Source organism: Misgurnus anguillicaudatus, chromosome 12, assembly GCF_027580225.2.
Source record: "Misgurnus anguillicaudatus chromosome 12, ASM2758022v2, whole genome shotgun sequence".
In the NCBI taxonomy this organism is placed as follows: domain Eukaryota; kingdom Metazoa; phylum Chordata; class Actinopteri; order Cypriniformes; family Cobitidae; genus Misgurnus; species Misgurnus anguillicaudatus.
Window position 1 is genome coordinate 20822434 of NC_073348.2, and position 24462 is coordinate 20846895.

The 24462-nt window shown below is 38.6% G+C and overlaps 1 protein-coding gene and 1 long non-coding RNA gene across 3 annotated transcripts in view; one reads left to right on the forward strand and one right to left on the reverse strand.

The window, feature by feature from the left end:
* Positions 1 to 24462, forward strand: part of LOC141349047 (protein unc-13 homolog B-like) — a 67330-nt gene that overhangs the window by 10303 nt on the left and 32565 nt on the right. For both annotated transcript variants that reach the window (XM_055208831.2, XM_073874102.1), the window contains exons 2-6: positions 1768 to 1797; positions 10944 to 11043; positions 17462 to 17579; positions 17741 to 17864; positions 24141 to 24214. In XM_055208831.2, the coding sequence (XP_055064806.2) occupies positions 1768 to 1797; positions 10944 to 11043; positions 17462 to 17579; positions 17741 to 17864; positions 24141 to 24214 (446 nt within the window). The remainder of the gene's footprint in view (positions 1 to 1767; positions 1798 to 10943; positions 11044 to 17461; positions 17580 to 17740; positions 17865 to 24140; positions 24215 to 24462) is intronic.
* LOC141369042 (uncharacterized) overlaps positions 1 to 24462 on the reverse strand; it is a 109133-nt gene that overhangs the window by 8839 nt on the left and 75832 nt on the right. The gene's annotated exons all lie outside the window — the stretch shown is intronic.

Here is a 24462-nt window from a genome sequence, read left to right on the forward strand (position 1 = left end):
TTGAATTAAATGCTAGCATTTATAAATTTCCCATAACAAAGCTTAATGTTATTGTTACCGCTAGAATGAATGTGAGAACATCAGATAGCTTTACAGAGGAGATACTTGGAAAACTGTGACCAGCTTCCTGTCCAGCCGCCTCTTATCTAAACAGGGCATTTTGTGACAGCATAAATTTAAATGTGCTAATTCATTGGTTTCTGTTTATAGCAGCTCTATAGTTAATGTATGACCACAAGTTTCCATTGACATAGTGGCCCATAACCCAAGGCCATAGTGAAACCTAACTTTTGCTTCCTGAACAGCTAGAAATGTGGAAAATAGTCACACAGTTCATATCCTCCATCACACGGACTTTATTTGCGCCAGATGCATTGCATTGCAACCTTTTTAACAGCAAAGTTATGTCCCACAAAACTCCTATGTAATGTATAAGTAAGATGTAATCCAGTGGGATGTTAGAGCAATGCATGTTAGTAATCCACTGTGATGTCTCATCCCGCTATCCAATCCCACCATCCATCTGGCATGTTCATCCTGCCACAGTCTGGGCACAGGGCTCAAGCAGCTATCAGAAATAATCTCCTCTAAATCACAACACAATCACATAATAGTTATTGTATGGCTGGGCAGGGGTCTTTAAAATGGTGGGATGGGAATATTGCCAAAATGGTAGGATGTGAGTTTGTGTTTTGCTTCGTATTACTCCAGAATTATTCTTAAAATAACATAGATGGATGGGAATTACAAATTCCTAGTAGCCAGCCTTTGCTTTTTTCAAACAAAAGTGAAACATGTTCCCATGTACACTGGACGGTAGGCAGCTTTTGCTTCAATGTCCAGTCCAACCTGTTAAAGATAAAATTCTAAAATATCCTAAAATGTTAATTTTGTAAAGAATTAAGGAATTATTCTTCTGTGCCCTTAGAGGACTTAAAGGAAAAATCGATAAGGCATTTAGTGAATTCTCCCAACAAACCAGTTTTCTGAATGTCTTTAGGCCCGGATTAAGCAGCTTTGAAGCATTCGATTAACATCATTATCTCATTTTTGACAAAGTGACTTTAAGCAGCTTTTGCATCTGAGGTCCTCATTTTGTAAGAAAAGTATGAATCTGCCATTGAAAATCCCATCTTGATCAACTACTTATCTTAAAACTGGGGTAACAAACTGTGCCTTGGGCCCACGTTAACACAAACATGTAACTTCACATTTACAGAATGTAGGAATGCCGAAACAGAATTACACAGTGCCCTAAAATTATTTAGGGCACAGTGCCATATTATTTTCAGGTGCTGTGTAATATCATTGCACCTCCTGCAGTCATATTACGGCAGCAAAGTCCTTGATTATTACGCCAGAATAAGAGTATAGTTTCTAGCCATATATGCCTAAAAAAGTGCAAACTTAAATTTCCGTCTGTCTTAGTACACAATGTAACTACAGAATCGAGTTTTAAGTAGGAAAAATATTGAAACTCTTTGATTATTTTCGAGCGCGATGCAAATGGTCTAATCAGATTCAATGGATTATGCTAAGCTATGCTAAAAGTGGTACCGCCAGACCCTGAGATCGACAGAATGAATTCCAAAACCGTAAAAATCCAATGTTTAACTATAGGGGAGCTAAAAAAGAAGCTTTTTTTTAAAGTGGAGTGTCCCTTTAAGATCTGTGCAGGGAACCACCCCATTATGTCACAAATATTGCAATGATTATGTTATCTTTTTGTATTTCTGACTAATCTTTATTTATTTTATTTTATTTCAGTTAAGAAAGCCAAACTTCACGGATCTTTAGGTAAGCTAGATCTCTCTCTTCTTTCTCTTTTTCTTTAAAAGCAACTCACCAAGCATGTAAACACAATATTTGCTTTTCTCTATAAGCAATGGAAATCCTATGCAAAATGTTTTGGTTTTGTGGTTGTTGGGTGACGTGCTGTTTTGAGGGATGGAGTTTCGTTACTATCTATACTAGAAATTCCCAAGCAAGGTACCTCCACATAGGTCAGCAGGTTCCTGGAAACATTTAGATTTCGCTTATGAACCTTAACACAAATTACTTTTTTAAAGCATTGTATTAGCAGCAAAACACACATACTGATTACATGCATGCCTTGAATGCACTGTAAGTTGCATACGCCAAATGCATAGATGTGTAAATTGACTATTGGTTTTGCATTCTCGGCTTGTCAAGATCCCAGAGCTTGTAGCTTGTGAGATCCGTGTACTGTACAGTAGGTTAAGCCTAAATCCCCACACTTTCCCTATCTACAAATCCTCACACTATTGGCCCTCACAGCAATCCTATGACTGTGTCCCTGACCAGGAAGTTAACTCATGATAGTGCAGGGATATCCTGAAGAACTAACTACAAAAATGTTGTGCTACGGGTGTTGACTTGAGTTTAAGGAGTTTACATGTGGTAAATAATCTGAGGTTTTCCATCTGTGTCAGTAGAACAATGCAGGAGTTCAGACTGGGATATCAGTTAATGCAAATCTATGGATGACGTGTTTTGTTGGTGTGTGTGCTAAAGTACTTTCTCCTATAACCAGTTTAATGTGCAGAAACTATTGTAACTTGTTTTAGTTCACAAAGTTGAGTATCCCACAAAATAGCTGTGGTGCTATTAAAAGCTTTATTTCTTGGGCATCTCACGTTAAACCAACCCAGTACAACAACATTGGGAGAACCAGTCAAGTGAGTTTGGGATCTGTTTGGCACACCAATGAAAGAGGCGGAGTGAACCTGATTGAAAGCAGTCATTATTTTTGAAAGAAAAAGATTTGACTGATATGTGGAGTCCATGGCCAATGTCCACGATGGCCACAACTTGTGAGGTGTAGCTAATGAAATTTGACATTTTGATGGTTCCTGTAGCTCAGCTGGTAGAGCATTGTATCAGCAGGATATAGGTCATGGGTTCGATCTTAGGGAACACGCATAGAGCGGGGATAATACGTATTTGACGCATTAACATTTTTATCAGTAAGGGGATTTCTAAGTGGGCTATTGACACACAATTTCCACCAGATGTAGCCATCAAGCCAAATATTGAATTTATACAAAGAAATCAGAACATTTAAGTATACAAGTTGAGTCATAATAAATAGTGAAATTACACAGGGAATAAGTATTGAACACACTTTATTTAATAATTTGTAGAAAAGCCTTTGTTATTGATAACAGCTTCTAGGCACCTCTTGTATGAGAGACCAGTCATCTGCATTGCTAAGGAGTGATTCTGGCCCATTTTTCCACACAAATGGTCTTTAAATCTTGAAGGTTCTTTGCGCCTCTTTTATGAACTTTGATCAATATTTGGCTTTATGGCTACATCTGGTCGAAATTTTGTGTCAATAGGCCACCTAGAAATCCCCTTACTAAAAATGCTGATGTGTCAAATACTTATTTTCCCTGTTGTATACTGCTACAGGGGTGGTTTCCTGGACCGCTATTAAATAAAGCCAGAAAGGATTTAGTTAAATTGAGACATTTAAATCGTTTTAACAAGCATACCTTACGAAAAATAATACTTGTGTGCATCTTGAGACAAAACAATGGCACTGATATATGCCAGTGCAAGTTGTTTTCAGCTCAAACATGCATTTTAGTCTTGGACTAGACTTAAGCCCTGTCCGGGAAACTACCCCAAAATTTTTAGTTTAAATTGGGACTCGATTAAAAAAAATGAATCTAATTAATTAGAGGCTTTGTAATTAATTAATCGAAATTAATCACATTTTATTAAATATAAATATTTGACCTGAGAACATTGAGAAGTTATTTTTCACATGGATTTTTAGTATACCATGAATAATGACTGAATACATAAGTTTAAGCAACACAATATTGTTTATTTTTGTTCAACCAAGTCGTTGTACTCGGAGTCGGGCTAACGTCCACGCTAGCTGCTATGTGTTTTGCATTGAGATGATACTTGAGGCTCTGTGCTGCGGTGATATGTGAATTCCTTGTTGCATAGCTTACACACAACCATGCTTTTATCGACGCTTCCATCCGTTCTTTTTTATAAAAAAGTTCCCATCCACGGGGCCAACCAAAGCGATCTCATCAGCTTCTTCGTTCATGTTCACTGTGGTTTGTTGTTGTCTGAAGTCATGAACGCTAGTTGGTGCTCCAGTATAATCGGTCCGCCAAACTCATCCAATGAGAAATGTTCCGCGGTGCAAAAGTAAGTGTGATTAAAATGCGTTAAAAATGTTTAACGCGTTAAAGTCCCGGCCCTAGTTTAAATACATTGTAAGTTGCTTTGGATAAAAGCATAAATGTAGAATATGACCTTCTGTATATAGCAGGAGTCGCGCTTCAGATGACCCATTGGTCCAAAAAATTTCAAATAGTTTTTCGCTAGCTTGCCAAACAATGTAATTTGAGAAATTAATTTATGTAAAACGTGTATAGATCACCTTTAATTTCTGCATCTACAATTGTCCCAACCTCTGGGAGTGGTTAACTGTATCTAAAGTAGACACTGGAGGGTAGAGTTTCTTAAGCACTGTTAACCCACATTAAACTCGCTGTCATAATAATAGAGCTCCAAAAATAACATCCCGCCCGATCTGCTCCATCACTTAAACAAACATACAGCTTATGCCCCGCGCAGCAAACTGCAATACTGTGTTCACTGACTCTTTTGTGTGAGAAAGTAAACAATTGTTTGAGAATGTGCCTGATAGGCTTCTCTCTTACTCTTGACAGGTGGCTCTTTTGTAAGGAGTGTTTATTTTTACCCTGCAGCCACTATGGTTTGGTCAGGGCCAAATTATACCGTCTGTAAATGACCCATATTAGACTGAAATAGCTTTTGATTGAATTGCTAGATTTTTGTAGATTGAAGTCTTTTTATTCTTTTAATAATTGGGCTTTGTAAGGATGTGAGCATGTTGTCATTTGTACAGTCTCTTTTAGGTTGCTTAAACCTCAAACCCTCTTGACTTCTCCACATGTCTTCCCTCATTATTGACTCCGAGTTGAGTTTTCCAATAAACTAGGCAGAAGTGACGCATAATCGAGAGCTGACATTTCTGTTTAGGTCACAAATGAATCTTGAATGAGGTACGAGAGGGATTTGCTTTGTCGCAAGGAGTTTGCTGTTTGTGTAAATGTGGATCCACATGAAGGATTATTCTGTGTACAGCCTTACTGACATCCTTAAAGGGCACATATTATGCCTATTTTTGCAATGTATAATATAAGTTTTAGGTGTGCCTAGAATGTGTCTGTGAAGTTTTTGCTCAAAATACCAAAAGGATCATTTATTATAGTATGTCCAAAATGCCCCTATTTGAGTACCTTTACATGCAAAGGAGCTACAGCACCTCACTCCTTTACCAACAGACAGTGAGCGCAAAGCCGGTTCCGTGATTATTAGTAAGGAATGCACCGATACCCCTTTTTTTGGACTACGAGTACTTGCATTTCAGTACTTGCCGATACCGAGTACTTAATAAAAAAAACATGATTTAAATTTACAGGTAACAGCTTTAGTCATATAATTTAACAAAAAACAAAGGACTAGTTTTCCAGTTTGTTGTAAATTCTGCCTCTTTGGACAAGACAAGAGACATTAACCCCTTACACGCTGCTCAAACATAGACATTTCTCAGACCGTGGTATCTATCCCCGGTATCGGGGGACTTTTAACGAGTATGAGTACGTTAGAAAATGTGGTATCGAGGCCGATACCTGATACCAGTATTTACCACACATAGCCGTATTTTACAGTCAAGCTAGGCAATATCGCATACATTATCGGAGAATCGCAGTTGATTTATTGCCCAACCTGAAACGCTACAACGTGCTAACAAACACATTTAGAAAAGCTTTTGGGTAAAATTAAGCATTCAGTCAGTGACCGTGGGTGGGGCTTTGTTTGTGCGATGTCACATTAACAAGAGAATCAAATCAATATGTCTAATAAAAAAAATCCAAACAATTTACTCATCCAAAAGGTTGATGATTTTCTTTGTTCGGTAGAGAAGAAATTATGTTGTTTGAGGAAAACATTCCAGGATTTTTTTTCATTTTAATGGACTTTATTGGACCCCAACACCTAACGGTTTTAATGTAGTTTAAAATTGCAGTTTCAAAAGACTCTAAACGATCCCAAACGAGGCATAAGGGTCTTATCTAGCGAAACGATTGTCATTTTTGGCAAGAAAAATAAAAAATAAGCACTTTTAAACCACACCAGCGCAACCTCACATAATTGCGTAATGCCATGGAATGGTCACGTGTTACATATATGAAACACACATTTGCGGACCATTTTAAACGATAAACTGACACAAAGACACATTAATTAGTATCATTCCACATACAACAACGTCGAAACGGTCCTCTTTCTCTACACAAACACTGAGGCGTAGTTTCGCATAAGTCATCCGCAACCTCTTATTACGTGAGGTCACGCTGGCGCATCACAGGACCGAAGGAAGACGAGAAGTTGTGGTGTTAAAAGTGCATATTTTTATTTTTCTTGCCAAAAATGACAATCGTTTCGCTAGATAAGACCCTTATGCCTCGTTTGGGATCGTTTAAAGCAACACCAAAGAGTTTTTTTTACCTTAAAATAACGTTTCCAAAAAAGTCGTTCATCCACTCGAAACAGGGTAAACATTCTATGTCAAAACCGCACTAGAGAAGTTTCCAACTGTCGGGTCGCGGTCCTGTAGTTTGAGTGAAAACTACTAAAACTTGCTTTACGGCAGACCTACAATCCAATCAGAGCCAGCTATGCTGCAGTAGGCTAAATTATTTACAATATTGGTAATTGACAATTCCGCTTCTAACCTGTAGGGGGAGCAAAGAGCAAAAACTCTTTAGTATTGCTTAAAAAAGTGCTTTGAAACTGCAATTTCAAACTACATTAAAACTGTTGGGTCCATTTGAAGTCCATTAAAATGAGAAAAATCCTGGAACGTTTTCCTAAAAAAAACAAAAAAAAACATATTTTCTTCTCTACTAAACAAAGAAAGGCATCAACATTTTGGATGACATGGTGTTGAGTAAATTATCTGGATTTTATCTGGAGAGGGGGTACACACTGCCAACACACATTTATGTCCAAACATAACATAAATAAGATGAATAAACACTGTAAAAGTATTGTTAGTTGTCAGTTCGTGTTAGCTAATATTATCATTCTTAACACATACAACCTTATTGTAACCATAGTGTTAGGGGTTGTGCACACCAAAACTTTTAAACGCGACTAAAAACGGCTGGACAATGCCGAATGCCAGCTGTTTTTCTTCAGCTAAGCGCTTTGGTAGCTTTGATACATCAGCTGTGAGACGGTTGGTTGCTGTGATACTTGTCCCGCCCCTCATCCACTGTGATTGGATGGCCGCATACGACCTGGCATTGACGAGCAGAGCTTTTCATCCAAAGTTGAACATTTTTCAACTCTCTGTGCTCAACGCTGAGCGCGGAAAAACCGCCGGGCGCTGGTTTTCAGCGCGGAAGTAAACCGCTAGCTGCTGGCTTATTTGAAAAACGCCAAGCTTCCATTGGAAACAATTAAAACATGCGCCAGCTGCGGGCGTAAAAGTTTTGGTGTGCACGCCCCCTTTACCAAGCATGTTTTAGGTAATCTGATCACATGTGTAAATGGTCCCTAAAATGTTTTCCGATCTAACTGTGAAACATTCATTGTTAATTAGGATAATACCCAACAAAATACTTGAGACACAAATGGATAGGCTATTAATATCCGGTATAAATTGTGTTCCCTTTAAATCCAACCACAAGTGTTCCCATTACAGACACATTTATGTAAATTGTAAAGCAGATAAAGCACCTGCTTGTTCAAAGCTGTGTCTTGTCTTTGTGAATGAATAGGATATTTCGCACCTGTATCTTATTTAAGCTGGTTTGTGTTGGTTTTTTATCATGTATAAGCCCAATTCCAGTTCTTTCTGTTGAAACAAAGTTAAAGCAATGAAATCAGCCTGATCTCACCAGAATTTGTACGTGGTTGGCTGATTTATATAAAGTCGTATGAAGCGAATCATACAAAAACACATAATTATCATTAAAAAACAACAATGAACACCCACACCTAACCCCAACATCACGGGACTAAAGCAAATCGTACAAAAATGTACAAATGTGCGTAAAATGTGTGACATTTTCAATGGCTTTGAATGGAATTCATCCAATCAGGATTTAGTACTGTCACTTTTAGGCATTTCATATGCTCATGGGCACATTGGATTATCTGTCTCTCTTGACCACTCCGTGTCTCTCTTTGGGCCTATGTAATGTGTGATGATAATAATGTTGTTTGAATGGCTCTTAATGTAGGCAGGACTTGGTAGTGAAGGGTAAGTCCATCATCGGGCATGTGTGATGTCCGGCCCCTGATGCTGGCAGACAGGAAATGAAAAGTGTTGGTTATGTCACAATCTCACTAATCCTTCTGCAGTTTGACTGCTGTATGTGCGTGTCTGACAGTGTCGCGGGGCACACACATAGGCGTGCTGGAAGTGATTCTCATTATAAAACAGCTTCTTAAAAACAATGATTTAAAGCCCATTACGTGTTTTTTACAGAACTAAATAACTGACTTAAATCTGCTTTTTTTGGCACACAGTGAGCAAAACGCGGTTGAAGTGCCTGTCATTTATACTCACTAAACAGCTTTTCATACAGTGTTTTAATGCATGAGATGGTTTTATTTTGTGTTACAAACACCACAATAAAATGAAAAGTTCATAAATGCAGAGTAGGCTAATGTCAACATATCACTGAAAAACGGTAATCTGATGCCCACCCCTGGCTCCGCCCCTGTTGTTGAGATTATAGTGGTGCGGTCTATCAGTCATTGGTATAAGGGGAGAGGCATCACACTAATCTTTTCTCTCGCTCGCAGCAATATTGCTCTGTTTGTATTTAATCACAGTCCAGTCACATGATCACCTCTGGGATTCCCAGGCATTTCACAAACCTGTGTGTATAGCTTAGGCGGTCAAACAATTTAGTCATGTTTGGTAAGGCTAACGTCACTACTGTTGCTCATACTTTTGCCTAAAGGTTAACAATTTGCACATAACATGAACGATACTTAAAATCAGTTGTTGAGCTATTTCTTTTCAAAGTGTTCAGATTTGTGACCCCTCTCTGTAAAATCCAGGCTAAATTCTCATAATCTTATTATGAAATAATGAGCATCAATGTTTGATTTCAGTGACTGACTCGTTTTACTCAGTCAATATTAAAGATATTAAGGATATTTTTTACAAAGTGAAATCATCTTTACATTATGTAGGATCATTTTATATAAATTACAGAAATTACTTTAGTTGTGTTTTCACACACTGCAAAAATGACTTTCTTTCTTGGTATTTTTGCTTTGTTTTTAGGTCAAATATCTAAAAAAAAATCTTATCAAAATGCGTTTTCTTAATTAGCGAAATGACCTCAGGTTTTTTGTCTAGTTTTAAGTACAAATATCTAAAGATTTTTAAATCAAGATGCGTTTTCTTAATGAGCAAAATAACCTAATGCTGCGTTTTCCACAGCTGCGGTAGAGGCATCAACCACGAGTGATTTCAATGTTAAGTCAATGTGAAGACGCGTTGACGTGCGTCTGGAGGTCTCGCGGCGCAAATGAGGCGTTTAGCGCGGTAGACGCGATTCCGCCTCATTCGCGCGTCTAGTTCACACGAATGGTGCAAATTGAGCATTGCCGCGGCAAACGGGCATGTTGAAAAATTCGAACTTTGCCGGAAAAACACGCCGCGTTAACCAATCAGGAGCTTGCTCTAATAATGACGTGATTACAGGATCCGAGCAGAGTCACGGAAGCCTCTCCCATGACGCAAATTTCCTCATGAATCCTTCACAATGACTACAATTTCACTCGCAAATGAAGCGAGTAAACTTAAAATGTTCAAGCTGCAAACTAGACACGGTAGACGCGAATTTGTCGCCTCAAACGCGGCTGGTGTGAACCCAAGGTGAGAAAATAAGTCTAGTTTTTAGACAAAAATATCAAATGTAAGTAAATTTGTGCTTAAAATCTGCCAAGTTTTCTTGAATTAAGTTTTTAGAAAAAAAGGTTAAGTTTATTTTTCTGATGTGGCGTTCACATCAGAAGCAGAAGAGGCGGCAAAAACGCTCTATTTGCGCGTAGTTGGGCACTTGAACATTTGAGTTTACTCGCTTCATTCACGCGTGAAATCCTAGTCATTTGAGACATTCATGGAGAAATTTGCGCAATGGGAGGGGCTTTTGCGACCCTGCTCGCTTTTTGTAATCACGTCACTACTAGAGCAAGCTCCTGATTGGTTAATGCGGCACGATTTTCCAGCAAAGGTCAGATTTTACAACTCGCACGTTTCCCGCGGAAAAGCGCTCAATCTGCGCGTACCGTGCCGCAGGATGCCTATTCGCGTCTTTGCAGTGACTTAACATGTAAATCACTCGTGCTTGCCACCAATTCTGCAGCTGGTGTGAACGCCACATTACCCCTTTGGTAGATTTTTTTTTACTTATGCACAAATTCACTTAATTTAATATTTTTTTGTCTAAAAACTACATGTATTTTCTTAGGTTATTTTGTTGATCAAGAAAATATGTCTTGATGTAAAAATCTTTAGATATTTGTACTTAAAACCAGACAAAAAAGTGGGTCACAAATAATAATCGGCTGAAAATTTAAACCATTACATGTCAGAAGAATGGATAGAGACTCTGAGGTGGCCTCTGGTGACTTTTGGACCAGACAAAAACACCTCTTCTTGAAATCTAGATTATTACATATTTAATTCTTGTTCACATCACAAACAGTTTCTAACAACATACGCAAGGTTTAATATGGTTAAGTGTTTGTTTTGAAATAAAGACTAAGCAAACACCACTGAATATTTTCTTAAATGATAAAACGTTTAAATTGTCTTTTCCCTTCACTTCCAGATAAATTCAATGCCTATGTTACACTTAAAGTACAAAATGTGAAGAGCACAACCATCACAGTGCGTGGAGACCAGCCATGTTGGGAGCAGGACTTCATGTTGTAAGTTTGAGGTTTTTCTCTGAATCAGGTTTTTGTCTATTACAACTCACTACTGTAGCACAACATCTCAGACAGCAGCACATTAACCCTGTACTAATATAATACTACAGCTGTAAGGATATACCAGAGTCCAGACTTCTCTCCACAGGTCATTCATCTGTCACAGATTTGGTAGATATCACACCTGGCAACCACAAACAATAAAGCTTTTGTTACCTGTCCAGACATCAGCTTGGATAATCAGGCCATTGGTGTTTCATGTCTTGCCCTGCTTAAAGCACAGCATTTAATGTACACTAATAATAAATATTTTTTGTAAACTAAATATATAAAGGTCAACATAGGTCATGAGTACCACACACCTATATGGCTCTTACCTAGAAAACACAGCACGTTTTATTATACAAGTACAGTCAGGTTATTCCAGGAAACAAAACTGGCACTGTGTTGCTCATTTGTCTCTTCAAACTGATTCATATCTATTTAAATTACTACCCTTACGTCACATTGCATCCATGTGCTCTGTATGTGTAGTTAGATGTGTGTCATTGTTTACATACTGACTGAAAGGTTGTTTGCTACACTTACTGTCTCAATACAGCTTAAACTGGTAGAGCATTTCGTTAGCAGCGCAAAGGTTGTGGGTTCGAATCCCACTGATATAATGTATACTTTGTAATGCACTGTTAGGTGCTTTGGATAAATACACCTCTCAAATGTGTAAAAATAAATCAATAAAACCATGCATTTACATGTATGCATTTTGGCAGATGCTTTTATATAAAGTGATTTACAGCATAGAGACAGAGAGCAGCGCGTCATAACCTGAAAACCACGCCCTTCGGGGGGGAAAGCAATCCAACTGTCTCCATTGACTTTGTATTGCGAGAGACCGCCGCCTTGTCATTTCTGGCTTATAACAAAGAACTGAATAATGCCTAAAAGCTGCTGTGTGACAATATGTACAGCTAACAAGCCAAAGAACCCAGAAATAAGTTTTTATAAGCTGTCGAGACGTAAAACCCAGCCTTTAAGGAGAATAAAGTGGATCGCCAACTACGTTTCCCCCTATTCGACGCAGTTTTACTAATAGGAGTACTATGAAAAGTTGCCTGTTTCCATTTCTGTGTCTTTAAACGCTCGTTTTTTTAAATGTCGAAAGCCTATTAAAACGTATTTGTTTTTTTTTTAATTGTTAGATGTACACCTCGTCACACAGCAGCTTTTAGGTATTATTCTGTTTTTAAGTTGAATCTGTAAATATAAGCTGTCGACCCCAAAGAACGAGCGTTTTAACACACAAAAATGGATACAGGCAACTTTTCATAGTACTTCTATTAGTAGAACTGCGTCCACTAGGGGGAAACGTAGTCAGCGATCCACTTTATTCTCCTTAAAGACGTTTTACGGCTCAACAGCTTATAAAAACTTATTTCTGGGTTCTTTGGCTTGTTAGCTGTACATATTGTCACACAGCAGCTTTTAGGCATTATTCAGTTTTTTGTTACAAGCCAGAAATGACAAGGAGGCGGCTTCTCGCAATACAAAGTCAATGGAGACAGTTGGATTGCTTTCCCCCCCGAAGGGCGTGGTTTTCAAATTTGCATAGCTGCGCTCTGTCTCTATGTGGGTTCTCTGGGTTTTAATGCCTTTTCTTATGCTGCTTTTACACCAGCCGCAGTAGAGGCGGCAAGCGTGGGTGATTTACATGTTAAGTCAATGCAAAGACGCGATTAGGCATCCTGCGGCGCAGTAGGCCGATCCGAATGGCACGGTAGGCGCGGAGCATTTCGCGTGAATTAAGCGCTGCCGCGGGAAACGCGCAAGTTAAAGTCTGAACTTAACCAGCCAGGAACTTGCTGTAGTAGTAACGTGATTACAGGAAGCAAGCAGAGTCTCAGCAGAGTCGCAACAGGCCCCCATGACGCGAATTTCGCGTGAATGTCTCCAATGACTAGAATTTCACACGCGAATGAAGCGAGTAAACTCAAATGTTCAAGCGTCCAACTACGCGCGAATAGCACGTTTTTGCCGCCTCTACAGCGGCTGGTGTAAACGCAGCATTAGACTTTAAGGGCTCTGCTAACTCTCAGAAAAATTTTATGTCCTAATATGTACATTTTTTTTGTACAGATATGTGCCTTCGAGGTACCAATTTGCACCATTTAGCTACAAAAGTGTACTTTTTGAAAATTGTACTGCCCCACTGAAAACATATGTACCTTGTTGTACCTTTATTTCTGAGAGTGCTGTATCAAAAATGATTCGGGTAATATATAAGGTAGTTTACTTGGAAAATTACCTTATAGATTTTCTCAGCATACTATGCATGTAAAGGAATACGTTCCTTAGTAAATAAATTGTGAGTATTTTCTTATCCGTATACAGGGCCCAATAATAAGCATTAAACTTGAAACAACAGATTTGGTCAGGGATCTTCATCCAGCCATTAATGACCTCACGTTTTCTTGCCTAATGGAACTTCTGAAAGCCAGATGTCCTTGTAATTGAACAGAGCCCTTAAATCAGTTTGAGCTTTTGTATGTCTTTGCTCTTACAGGAACATTTAATAGCAGCATCCAGTTTAATAAAATCATGTTAATGTCCCGTGGGACTGATTCGTGCCTCCAGAGAGCAATATAGACAGACACCAGGCAGATATTGATTCTAATATTGATTACTGATTATACATTAGCTGATACATTTGATAAAACTTGAAAGCTTCTAGGGAAAGTTGCTTGGAAGAGTTAGTTTGCACTGTACATCTGTGCAAAACAAATGGCTAGCAAATTGATGATGTGCATAAGTATTTGAACATCCTGCTATTTTGCAATATGATACAGCTGCAAATAAGCATTTGAACACCTACATTTTTGGTACAGTAGCCTTTGTTTGCAATAACAGAGGTCAAACGTTTCCTGTAGTTTTTCACCAGGTTTGCACACACTGCCGGAGGGATTTTGGCCCACTCCTCCACACAGATCTTCTCTAGATCAGTCAGGTTTCTGGCCTGTCGCTGTGAAACATGGAGTTTGAGCTCCCTCCAAAGATTCTCTATTGGTTTTAGGTCTGGAGACTGGCTAGGCCACGCCAGAACCTTGATATGCTTCTTACAGAGCCACTCCTTGGTTATCCTGGCTGTGTGCTTCAGGTCATTGTCATGTTGGAAGACCGAGCCTCGACACATCTTCAATGCTCTAACTGAGGGACGGAGGTTGTTCCCCAAATCTTGCAATACATGGCCCCGGTCATTGTCTCCTTAATACAGTGCAGTCGCCCTGTCCCATGTGCAGAAAACACCCCCAAAGCATGATGCTACCACCCCCATGCTTCACAGTAGGGATGGTGTTCTTGGGATGGTACTCATCATTCTTCTAACTCCAAACATGTTTAGTGGAATTATGACCAAAAAGTTCTCTTTTGGTTTCATCTGGTCACATGACTTTCTCCCATGACTCCTCTGGATCATCCAAATGGTCATTGGCAAACTTAAGACGGGCCTGGACATGTGCTGGTTTAAGCAGGGGAACCTTCCGTGCCATGCATGGAAATGGTTGTCCCAGCTCTTTACAGGTCATTGACCAGCTCCTCCCATGTAGTTCTGGGCTGATTTCTCATATTTCTTAGGATCATTGAGACCCCACGAGGTGAGATCTTGCACGGAGCCCCAATCCGAGGGAGATTGCCAGTCATGTTTAGCTTCTTCCATTTTCTAATGATTGCTCAAACAGTGGACCTTTTTTCACCAATATGCTTGGCAATTTCCCTGTAGCCCTTTTCAGCCTTATGGAGTTGTACAATTTTGTCCCTAGTGTCTTTGGACAGCTCTTTGGTCTTGGCCATGTTAGTAGGTGGATTCTTACTGATTGTATGGGGTGGACAGGTGTCTTTGGCAGCTAACAACCTCAAACAATGTAGGATAATAAATGGAGTGGAGGTGGACATTTTAAAGGCAGACTAACAGGTCTTTGAGGGTCAGAATTCTAGCTGATAGACAGGTGTTCAAATACTTATTTGCAGCTGTATCATACAAATAAATGGTTAAAAAAAATCATACATTGATTTCTGGAGTTTTTTATTTTAGATTATGTCTCTCACAGTGGACATGCACCTACGATGACAATTTCAGACCCCTCCGTGATTTTTAAGTGGGAGAACTTGCCAAATAGCAGGGTGTTCAAATATTTATTTTCCTCACTGTATGTCAGAAAAAGGTACAAAACTGTGCATTTTCTTTCTCTGGGGGTGGTACCTTAAGGTTTCGTTTCATACCTTTTACAGGTATACTAAACATAAAACAATGTTGTATCTTTTTGAGTACATTACTGTACCTTAAGGATCTGTTGTGTACCTTTTAAAGGTACAGTTAACTGCTTTATACCCCTAACATTTAAGGGCGATAGGTCCTTAGAGTATAATATTGTACCCCAAAAGGTACAACATTTCAATGTTTTGCATACACATAAATATACAAAAATGAACCTTTAAGGGGACCATCTCAGCGATATGAAAGGTACAGTTTTGTACCTTTTTTCTGACAGTATTTTATTTGAAACCATTCATGACATGTAATCAAAACAAAAAAAAAAGTTTAAATTCATGTTTATTTGATTATAGAATATATTAGATTATTTGATTATTATTATTAGATTTGATTATTAGAATATATAGACCTTTTACAATGAACCATTATGTTTTTATTACCTTAGAATGAGACGTTTTTTATCTACATACACCGAGGGTCCTCTTACATGGAAGTCGCCATTTTGTGCCGCCATGTTTCTACGGAAGCCCTTAAAGCAGCACTATGTAGTTTTTTAGCTTTAAATAATGTCTCTAAAATTATTTCAGTGATAGAACAACTTTTAACTGGACAAATTGTACTGTTGCTGCTACCTGAGCAGCCTCCTAGCTGCTACAAGCACACTCTGAAAGTGGCGGTGGAGGGTAGGAAACACAGCCCCGCCCCTCCCCCTGCCTGCAGAAGAGTGTGTGATACCAGGCACTGTTGCGCTTTTCAACCACATGGGGGAGCTGTAAGTCATTTTTACATGGAAACTACATAGTGTTGCTTTAACGGACTAACTTTTTTTACTACATCGTCTCCGACGATGACATGTTTGTCTGGTGGCGGCTACAATAGCTTCTCTATGCGTTTCGGTGAACGGTGGACTGAAACGTTGGTTGCAATCGTAACCTTACCACTAGATGCTGCTAAAATGTACACATGGCACCTTTAAAAAACAGTGTTAGCAATAGCTCTCTTGTTGGCTTTGTAAAAAATGCCTCTAGCTGTACTCCAATGATGTGATGAAGTCCTTTTGTTTTGGATTTGACACCCGTTTGTGTTCATTGTGGTTAAGTTTCATGTTCGTAAAATATGCCTTGCTGTTTGACTTTCTCTACTAAAACAATAATTAAGATTTATGACTCATCATTAGGATTACATCCGTTTACATAGCTCCTCAATTATTTGTTTGATCAAAGGGCAAAGCTATTGTATTATTAACATTTGTCGCTACGCTGTTCAGCTGTTCGGTACAGTATGTCTGTATATTTACCATCCACATGGCTCTTTTTGTTCCCTGAGTCTTTTAGCATGCGTAGATGCCATCAATAAGTGTCTCTATAGCAACCTATCAATTAGTTATCACTCAGCCAATTGTCGTTGGCATTTTCTAGAAAACGAACAAGTGTAACAAACAAACAAAATGAGCCATCCTCCATCATGCGCCCTTCTGAAAGCTACCACACTTTGGAGACAATTGAAGACCTAAATGAATAATTAATGGATTTCCAAGCACTCCTCTTTTGGTGCCGTGCTCCCGTATGCTTTGGTCTTCTCTATTTATAACAAGAAGAGCGAGCAGATAAAAGCCACGCTTTGTCTCATTCATTCGTTCAAGGGAAAAAAACACATCCTGTTGGCAGATGTTGCGCAACCATTAATAGGAACGTGGTTATTCCTGAAAAAAAATCCAGATTTTTTACACTGTACACAATTGTGCTGATTATGCTTCAGTGTTTGACAGTAATTTATGTATCTTCAATGTAATTTGTGTCGTCACTATTTGGTAAACATTACTATCAATACAGTCATGCTTGAGGATTTATTGGCGGATAGTTTGTGTACACTTACAGATACAGACAATATGACACAATATGCAACTTGAACATGCACAGATCAAAATCCACTAAACTTCAAAAATCATAGGGTCTCTCTAATTTGAAAGAAAGAAAAACTGTTCTTGATCTTTTTGTATATGTATTATTAATTATGTTGGCTGAAGAAAGCCAACATACTATTATTTATATATTGAAATTAAATGATTTATATAAGAAATCTGCTCAGCATTTCTTGACATAATTGATTTATTTAGCTGTTGAAGCACCCTTCTACCTTCTGTTTTTTCTTAAGTGAGATCAGCCGACTGGACCTGGGCCTTATTGTAGAGGTATGGAACAAAGGTCTCATCTGGGACACCATGTTAGGTACAGCCTGGATCCCTCTTAAAAGTGTACGTCATTCAGAGGAGGTCAGTCCCGCAGAAGCCAAGTTAAAATAGATTTTGTATCGCTATCACCTTTCCTGTTCAAATTCAATGTCATTTTTAACCTAGTCACCTACTTGAATTCTGTTTACTCTGTTTGCTTGTGCTGCTAAATGCAAAGAATGGCTTTTCATCTGTTTAAACAGGAGGGTCCTGGCGAGTGGATATTTCTGGACTCTGAAGTTCTGATGAAGGCAGATGAGATATATGGGACCAAAAACCCAACGCCACATCGAGTCCTGCTGGACACTCGCTTTGAGCTGCCTTTTGGTGAGATTGTTGGTGGTTAATATGCACTTTCATGTCTTTGACAATTGACTAACATTTTGACAATCTAAAGCCCTTTAACTGACTATCCTTCATAAAGTGCAAAGAAATAAAAATAAAACTTTTTATGCCCATTTAACAAAATGTAATATACAGTACTGGGCAAAAGTCTAAGGACACCATGCCAGAATAAGATTAGTTATTTTTGCAATGTTATGGACGGTTTAGCTGTAACAACATAAACAAGCGGCTGTTGTGGTGCGCGCATAACTTCGGGTAAACCCCGCTAAGAATAAATAACAACAAAGTTCTTTAAACGTAGTTTATTAATATAACAAGCAAAAAAACAACACAAAGATTACCTAGAAAACCAAAACATTTGTTATTTTTGACGAGGCATTTGTTCAAGAGATCAGTTTAAGCAACTAGTCAGACCATAAAAAAAAAACGAAACCGGAAGTAAAGTTCGGATCCAGACGTGTATCACGTCAGCGCGCGTGCGTCCGATGAAACCGTCTGTAGTGATCATATATAATTGTTTCTCAGTCTCTTTATTAGAATACAACCAGAAAATACAGGAAATGTGTATATGGTATTAAAAACTGTATAAAAATGTAAACTGATGTGTCAAGTTTTTAGGGTAAACTCCCCTTCAAGTTGAGCAATAACAGGAAACTGCAGGATCTCTTAAACCTAAATAAAATTAAATCTTAATATCTAATTCTAAAGAAATTAGTCTTTTTACTTCATTCTGCTCAAAAACACTCAAGATGTGTTTAGTGCCAAGAGAGGTCACACTAAACACAGACAATGTCTAAAGAAGAAATTTTATTTTTTTATTTTTGCTTTAAATGCAAATGAGCAACCTCACTCCCTTGCCAACAGTGACAGTAAGCGCTTTTAGTTCAAATAGATCTGATTACCAGGAATGGAGTTTGAGACAACAATATGTCACTGAGATATGGTTGACAGCATTAGGGCTGTAACGATTAATCATGCAAATGCGTGTTTCCTCAATTAATTAATTTGAATTAATTACTATGAAATCCCGGCACATCCAAGAGCCAGAGGGCGCTCTCGTGCAGAAACTCCAATTGTGCCACAGAAGTAGTACCATTACACTATTTCAGGAAATGTCTATTATGTCTATTATGGCGCTTTTCCATTGCATAGTACCCCACGGTTTAGTTTAGTTTGGGTCGGGTCAGCTCACCTCACTTTGGCGTGGTTAGCTTTTCCATCGAGTTTAGTAACACTTTGCAGTGGGAGGGATTATAGGCGTGTCGTTATATTTGCGCTGCCTACTGCTGTGACATCATACAAGTGAGAGGGTCGTTATACATTCCCACACAATTATTGATTTCTCAGTCCGCCACAAAATTAAAACTGGCTGCCACAAATAGATGTTTGCTCATCGCGTTTATCACTAACGTTACCTCAGTCTCACAGTTTCTGTTCAAACACTGTGGCGTCAGTCGACGGCGCACTGCTGAGCCTCATTGAAGTTGCATTTAAGCATATAATGCTGACGTGCTCGTTGCCAATGTTCTGCCACAAACTGCAAGTTTGGAAAACTGTTATGGTGTCCCTGATTCTCAACCTGTGGATGTTTTTCGTGAGTTTTGGAACTTATAGCAGAGCACAGATGACAACATTTTTGCTTGAGACAGCGCAAGCTAGCCTAGCACAGGTAAAGCTAATCTACATTATAGCGATGACGCTGTAGTGACGATTCTCTCAGACCAATCAGTGACCTACAGTGTTTTCGCGTCACGTTTGGTATCAGCTCGGGTCGCTTGGAACCCCAACTGAGGTGGTACGAAAAAGGTATCGGGTACTACGTACTGCACCCAATGGAAAAGCTCCCAAAAGTAAGCTGACCCGACCCAAACTAAACCAAACCGTGGATGCAATGGAAAAGCGCCATTAGTAACGCCTGAAGGGGTTGCAGGTACTCTGCTTCGTGTACCTTATTGCTTTTAAAAATGGTTACCACACAATATTAAAGTAAAAAAATTATTAGTGCAACTTTCATGAAGTTAAATCAATAAAAGCACTCCTTCCGCTACAAAAATAGTCCCTGACCGTGAACAACAACGTTCCAATGTGTAATATGCATGAAAGCTCAACTGACACGTCTGGTTGCTAAAGGGGTTGCTAAGGGCACAGGGAAAAATAGAACAGTTAGGTGAAGCAGTCAGAGCCAATAAAGCACAGCTATTGACCAATCAGAATCAAGGATTGGAACTAAACGTTTTATAAGAATATTTATATTGCCGTTCTTCAAATTGTTTCAGGTATTTTCATGATAATAAAGAATATTTTAAATGATTTTGTTTAACGAGTGTTGCTTTTCTAAATGCACGTTATAAGCGAAACGCATGAAACAATGAATCAATATCAGACGGGTCTTTTTAATGGGACACGCGATTTATCCTCACAGCCTTAGACAGCATACAACTCGGTGAGAGCGGAAACTATGGTAATGCAGGACTGTCAGTAAGTCACTGTGGGCGGGGCTTTATCAGTGTGATGTCACATTGGTAAAAGATTAAAACATTGTCTAAAAAGACTGCTTTGGCTTAATGGGGATTTAAAAACGAGTGAGTGGATTTTTTTTGTCATTGTAGGGTGCTTGTGTTCACACACTACCAACACAAATCCGAATACCTTGTAAAAGTGGATTTTGCGTAATGGGTGCCCTTTAAATGTGTGTGTGGAACCAAAACAGAAACATGATTGTGGTCTGATCTGTAGTTTGGTAGTTTCAACTGCTTGACTGCTCTTCTGTCTGTTGGATGTTTCAGTATCTTTTGATTCGTGTAAAATCATTAAGGTTGAATGAGCTTTCTTCAGATAGCTGCTTTGCTTTTTCTAATAAATAATTAATCCACCATTTTTTTGTATTTGTTAGTTAACAAAGTCATGGTGATGAGTTATTTTAAAGGTTTTCATTTTCCTGGCACAAAGTAAAACCGTTACTGTCACTGATGGTGTTGGTACAATAATATTGAACGTAAAAATTCACTTTTAGCCATAGAGGTTGTTGGAGAACTGCGCGATGGTTAACGATTATACCAAATACTGTAATGTTCAACACAGACAAAGTTTAATGTAACAGAGATGGATCAAAACATCTCATGGCCAAAGACTAAAATACAAGACTTAACTGAGTTATTTATTTAAATTACAAGCATGCAAATACTTAATACAAAGTGCCTAATGCTGCTTACTATAAAACCAAGATTGATGTGTCGGAGAGAGATAAAAATTAATCACTTTGATTTGTTGTCTTTATAAGACTTTGTTAAAGGTAGAAATAAATAAATAATTGTTTGCCAGCTGTGGCGTTTGTGAGTGAAATCTGGCATATATTGAGTGTAAATAGCGGACACGGTAATCTTTGTGCCAATAAAAGGTCGAACCTTCTTGTGCGTATCATGTTTGGCCTGTTGACCTGCCATTGATCTCATTCATGAGCCTGACTGTTTCATCTGAGCACTTTGAAGCTCCTCTCCTTGCGTTCAGCTCTCCAGCGCCACGTTTACCTTCAAAGGATCCTATGTGTTATGAGACAAATGCAAGTATCAAAAAACCTCAAAAGCAAGTCATTGTGAACACTGGTTTTAGCTGGTTAAGCTAGTGTAGCAGGCTGGTTATAGAGGGGAAGCTGGACATGGCTTAAATAATGCTTGTGTGTAATAAACATTGTTTGTTTGCAAAGTAATATGTCTTCAGTTATGTGGCAATTACAGTACAGCTTACAGCATACCTTTGTCCAAATACACTGTAAAAAGTGAAAAGTTGGATCAACTTAAAAAAAAAACTTAAATCGGTAACACCTAAAAAATGTAAAATGCTGCTTCACTGTGTAAAGTGAAAAAAGTTGAATAACAATTGAAGTAATTTAAGTTTTGACTTTTTACATGCTTTTGAAGTGGTATGTAATAATACTGTATCTTTTAACTAGCAGACTATTTTAAGGTCCTTTAGCCCAGTGGTTCCCTATGGAGCTAGAAGAGTCTCAATAAAGATAAATGCACACACTGCATTCGCATGTGCACGCACAGGATTCATGGGTGCACACGCAGGATACACAAATGCACACAAAATTCACAAATAAATGCACACACAAAATTTGGGAAGCACAGAAGATTCACAAATGCACACAAAATTCATAAATGCACACAAAATTCATAAATACACAACCAATTCAGAAATGCAAACAACATTTACAAATGCACTCAAGATTCACAAATGCACAGGACAAGATTCAGAAATGTATTTCTGATGCACACACAAATATTTTTATTTGTACTTGATTTACAAACTGTTTTTGGTCTGTGAACTTTACTGCATTTGTGTGTGAATTTTGAGACTCCCCTGACTTGGCTCGACACACACACACACTGTGTAAACTACTTCTTCTTTTTCGGTTTTATTGGCGGTTGGCAAACCAGCTTAAAGGTAATGTGTTTGGCTTATAAGTAAACAATCCCCCACGTGGGGTGCGTTCTTGTAATTGGCTAAAACAAGGGAGATATCTGATTGGTTGCAGATCATTCCCTGTTTAAAAAAAGGCATTTGTGTGTCGAGCCAAGTCAGGGGAGTCTCAAAATTCACACACAAATGCAGTAAAGTTCACAGACCAAAAACAGTTTGTAAATCAAGATATATTTGTGTGTGCATCAGAAATACATTTATGAATCTTGTCCTGTGCATTTGTGAATCTTGAGTGCATTTGTAAATGTTGTTTGCATTTCTAAATTGGTTTAGAAATGTGTGCATTTATCTTTATTGAGACTCTTCTAGCTCCATAGTTCCCTACCTTTTTACTTCAAGGCCCCCTAGAGGCTGTTTACACATTAACATGCGTTTTCAGCGATCGGATCACAAGTGGGCGACAATAATGCCAGGTGTTCAAAACGTTTTGAGCTCGTCCACTTTCGACCACTTTCAACCAAATTCAGAGGTAGTCGAAAACCCTTTCGATCGGATTGCTTTGGTAGTGTAAACGCACATGTGATTGAATGTGCTCGAAGAGCCACACAGACCGCCTTCTCTTCGCCCATTTATCTAATCTGAGATACTGAGCACAATGTTTTACGTCTTTTCTGACTTCTGGCACGAACACATGATGAACAGCGCTATTTTTAGCCTTTCATTGATAAAACTAAAGCGGCTGATCTCCGTAGTTTCATTTTGCAAGCGTGTGAAAGTTGCGCAATGTTATTTCATAAATATACGTGTACAAAACACTGTGCAGCATGTTCACTTACAACACAAGCAGTGTACTCCGACATAATATTAGTTAATGTCCATATAAACTCGTCACTCATTACTCCCGCTCGCGTTTAAATGACAGCAAAGAGACTCACCCACCTTCTCGACAGGCCACCCCCTCACAGTAGAGTTGTGACGTTCGCGAACGAACCGATTCTTTTGAACGGCTCATAAACATGAACGATGGGAGCCGAGTCGCGGTTGTAGGGGAGCTGTTCTTTCTGTCGTTCTTTTTTTCCTATGCGTGTTTCACACAGATGCACAGATGTTATTGTTCATTTAAGACTTGAATATATATGGAATATAGTCTACACATGACAAATGAGGTAATAATCAATATTTCAGAATAATTCAAAATCAGATATTGGTGTGTGATGTCTGTTTTAATTTTTTGACTACAAATCTCACCTCATCATTCCTCCCAGTGATTATTTTCAGGATAAACTGAGATGCCCCCAAGCTTGCTTCTTAAAACTGACTAAATATTTAAAAAGCACAAAAGATCCGTTCTTTTGAACGGCTCTTTAAAAGGAACGGATCGCAAAGATCCGGATCCCCTCAAAGAGCCATAAATCCCATCACTACCTCACAGTATTCAGGACAGAAGTGGTCGAAAGTGGACAAAAGAGATGGATTTAAATACCAGGTGTAAATGTAATGTGCCCCCCACTCACTCAGTTTTTTCCACATAAAATTAAATAGAACTTGGAATGACTAGACAGATGTATATTCGCTACTAAAATGGCCAACAAAAAAAATAAGAAACATCTTGATTTTTGCTTGTTTTAGCTTATTTTAATGCTCATTTTGTCCAATTTTTAATAATTTTAAGTCATTTTAAGGTCCTCCTGTGGGCCCTGCCACCCTGGTTGGGAAACACTGCTTTAGCCAGTTAGCTCATTGTACATTTACAGGGGTCTAAAAACATGAAACCCCATGCAAACTCTTTGCATATGCAACATTTGTGATTATGTGTCTCCCAATTCTCTTCTCCAGACATCCCAGAAGACGAGGCTCGATACTGGACTGGTAAACTGGAACGCATCAATTCTATGAGCATGCACAATGAGGTACGGCAGACAAACAATTGCATGCTTTCAATATTGAATAATGAAATTGTGACAGCTCTCGAGTCTCGTTACCTAGATGTCACTTTTAAATGCTAAGAATGGGAAAAGTACACAACATTGTTATATTAGCAACGTTTCATTCAAAACTAAAATGCGAATGTTTAAAACAAGGTGCGGCCATATTATTTGCTGTGCCTATTTTAAAAAGAAAGGATTTAAAATAGAAATATGAGAAGAGTCATACAGCA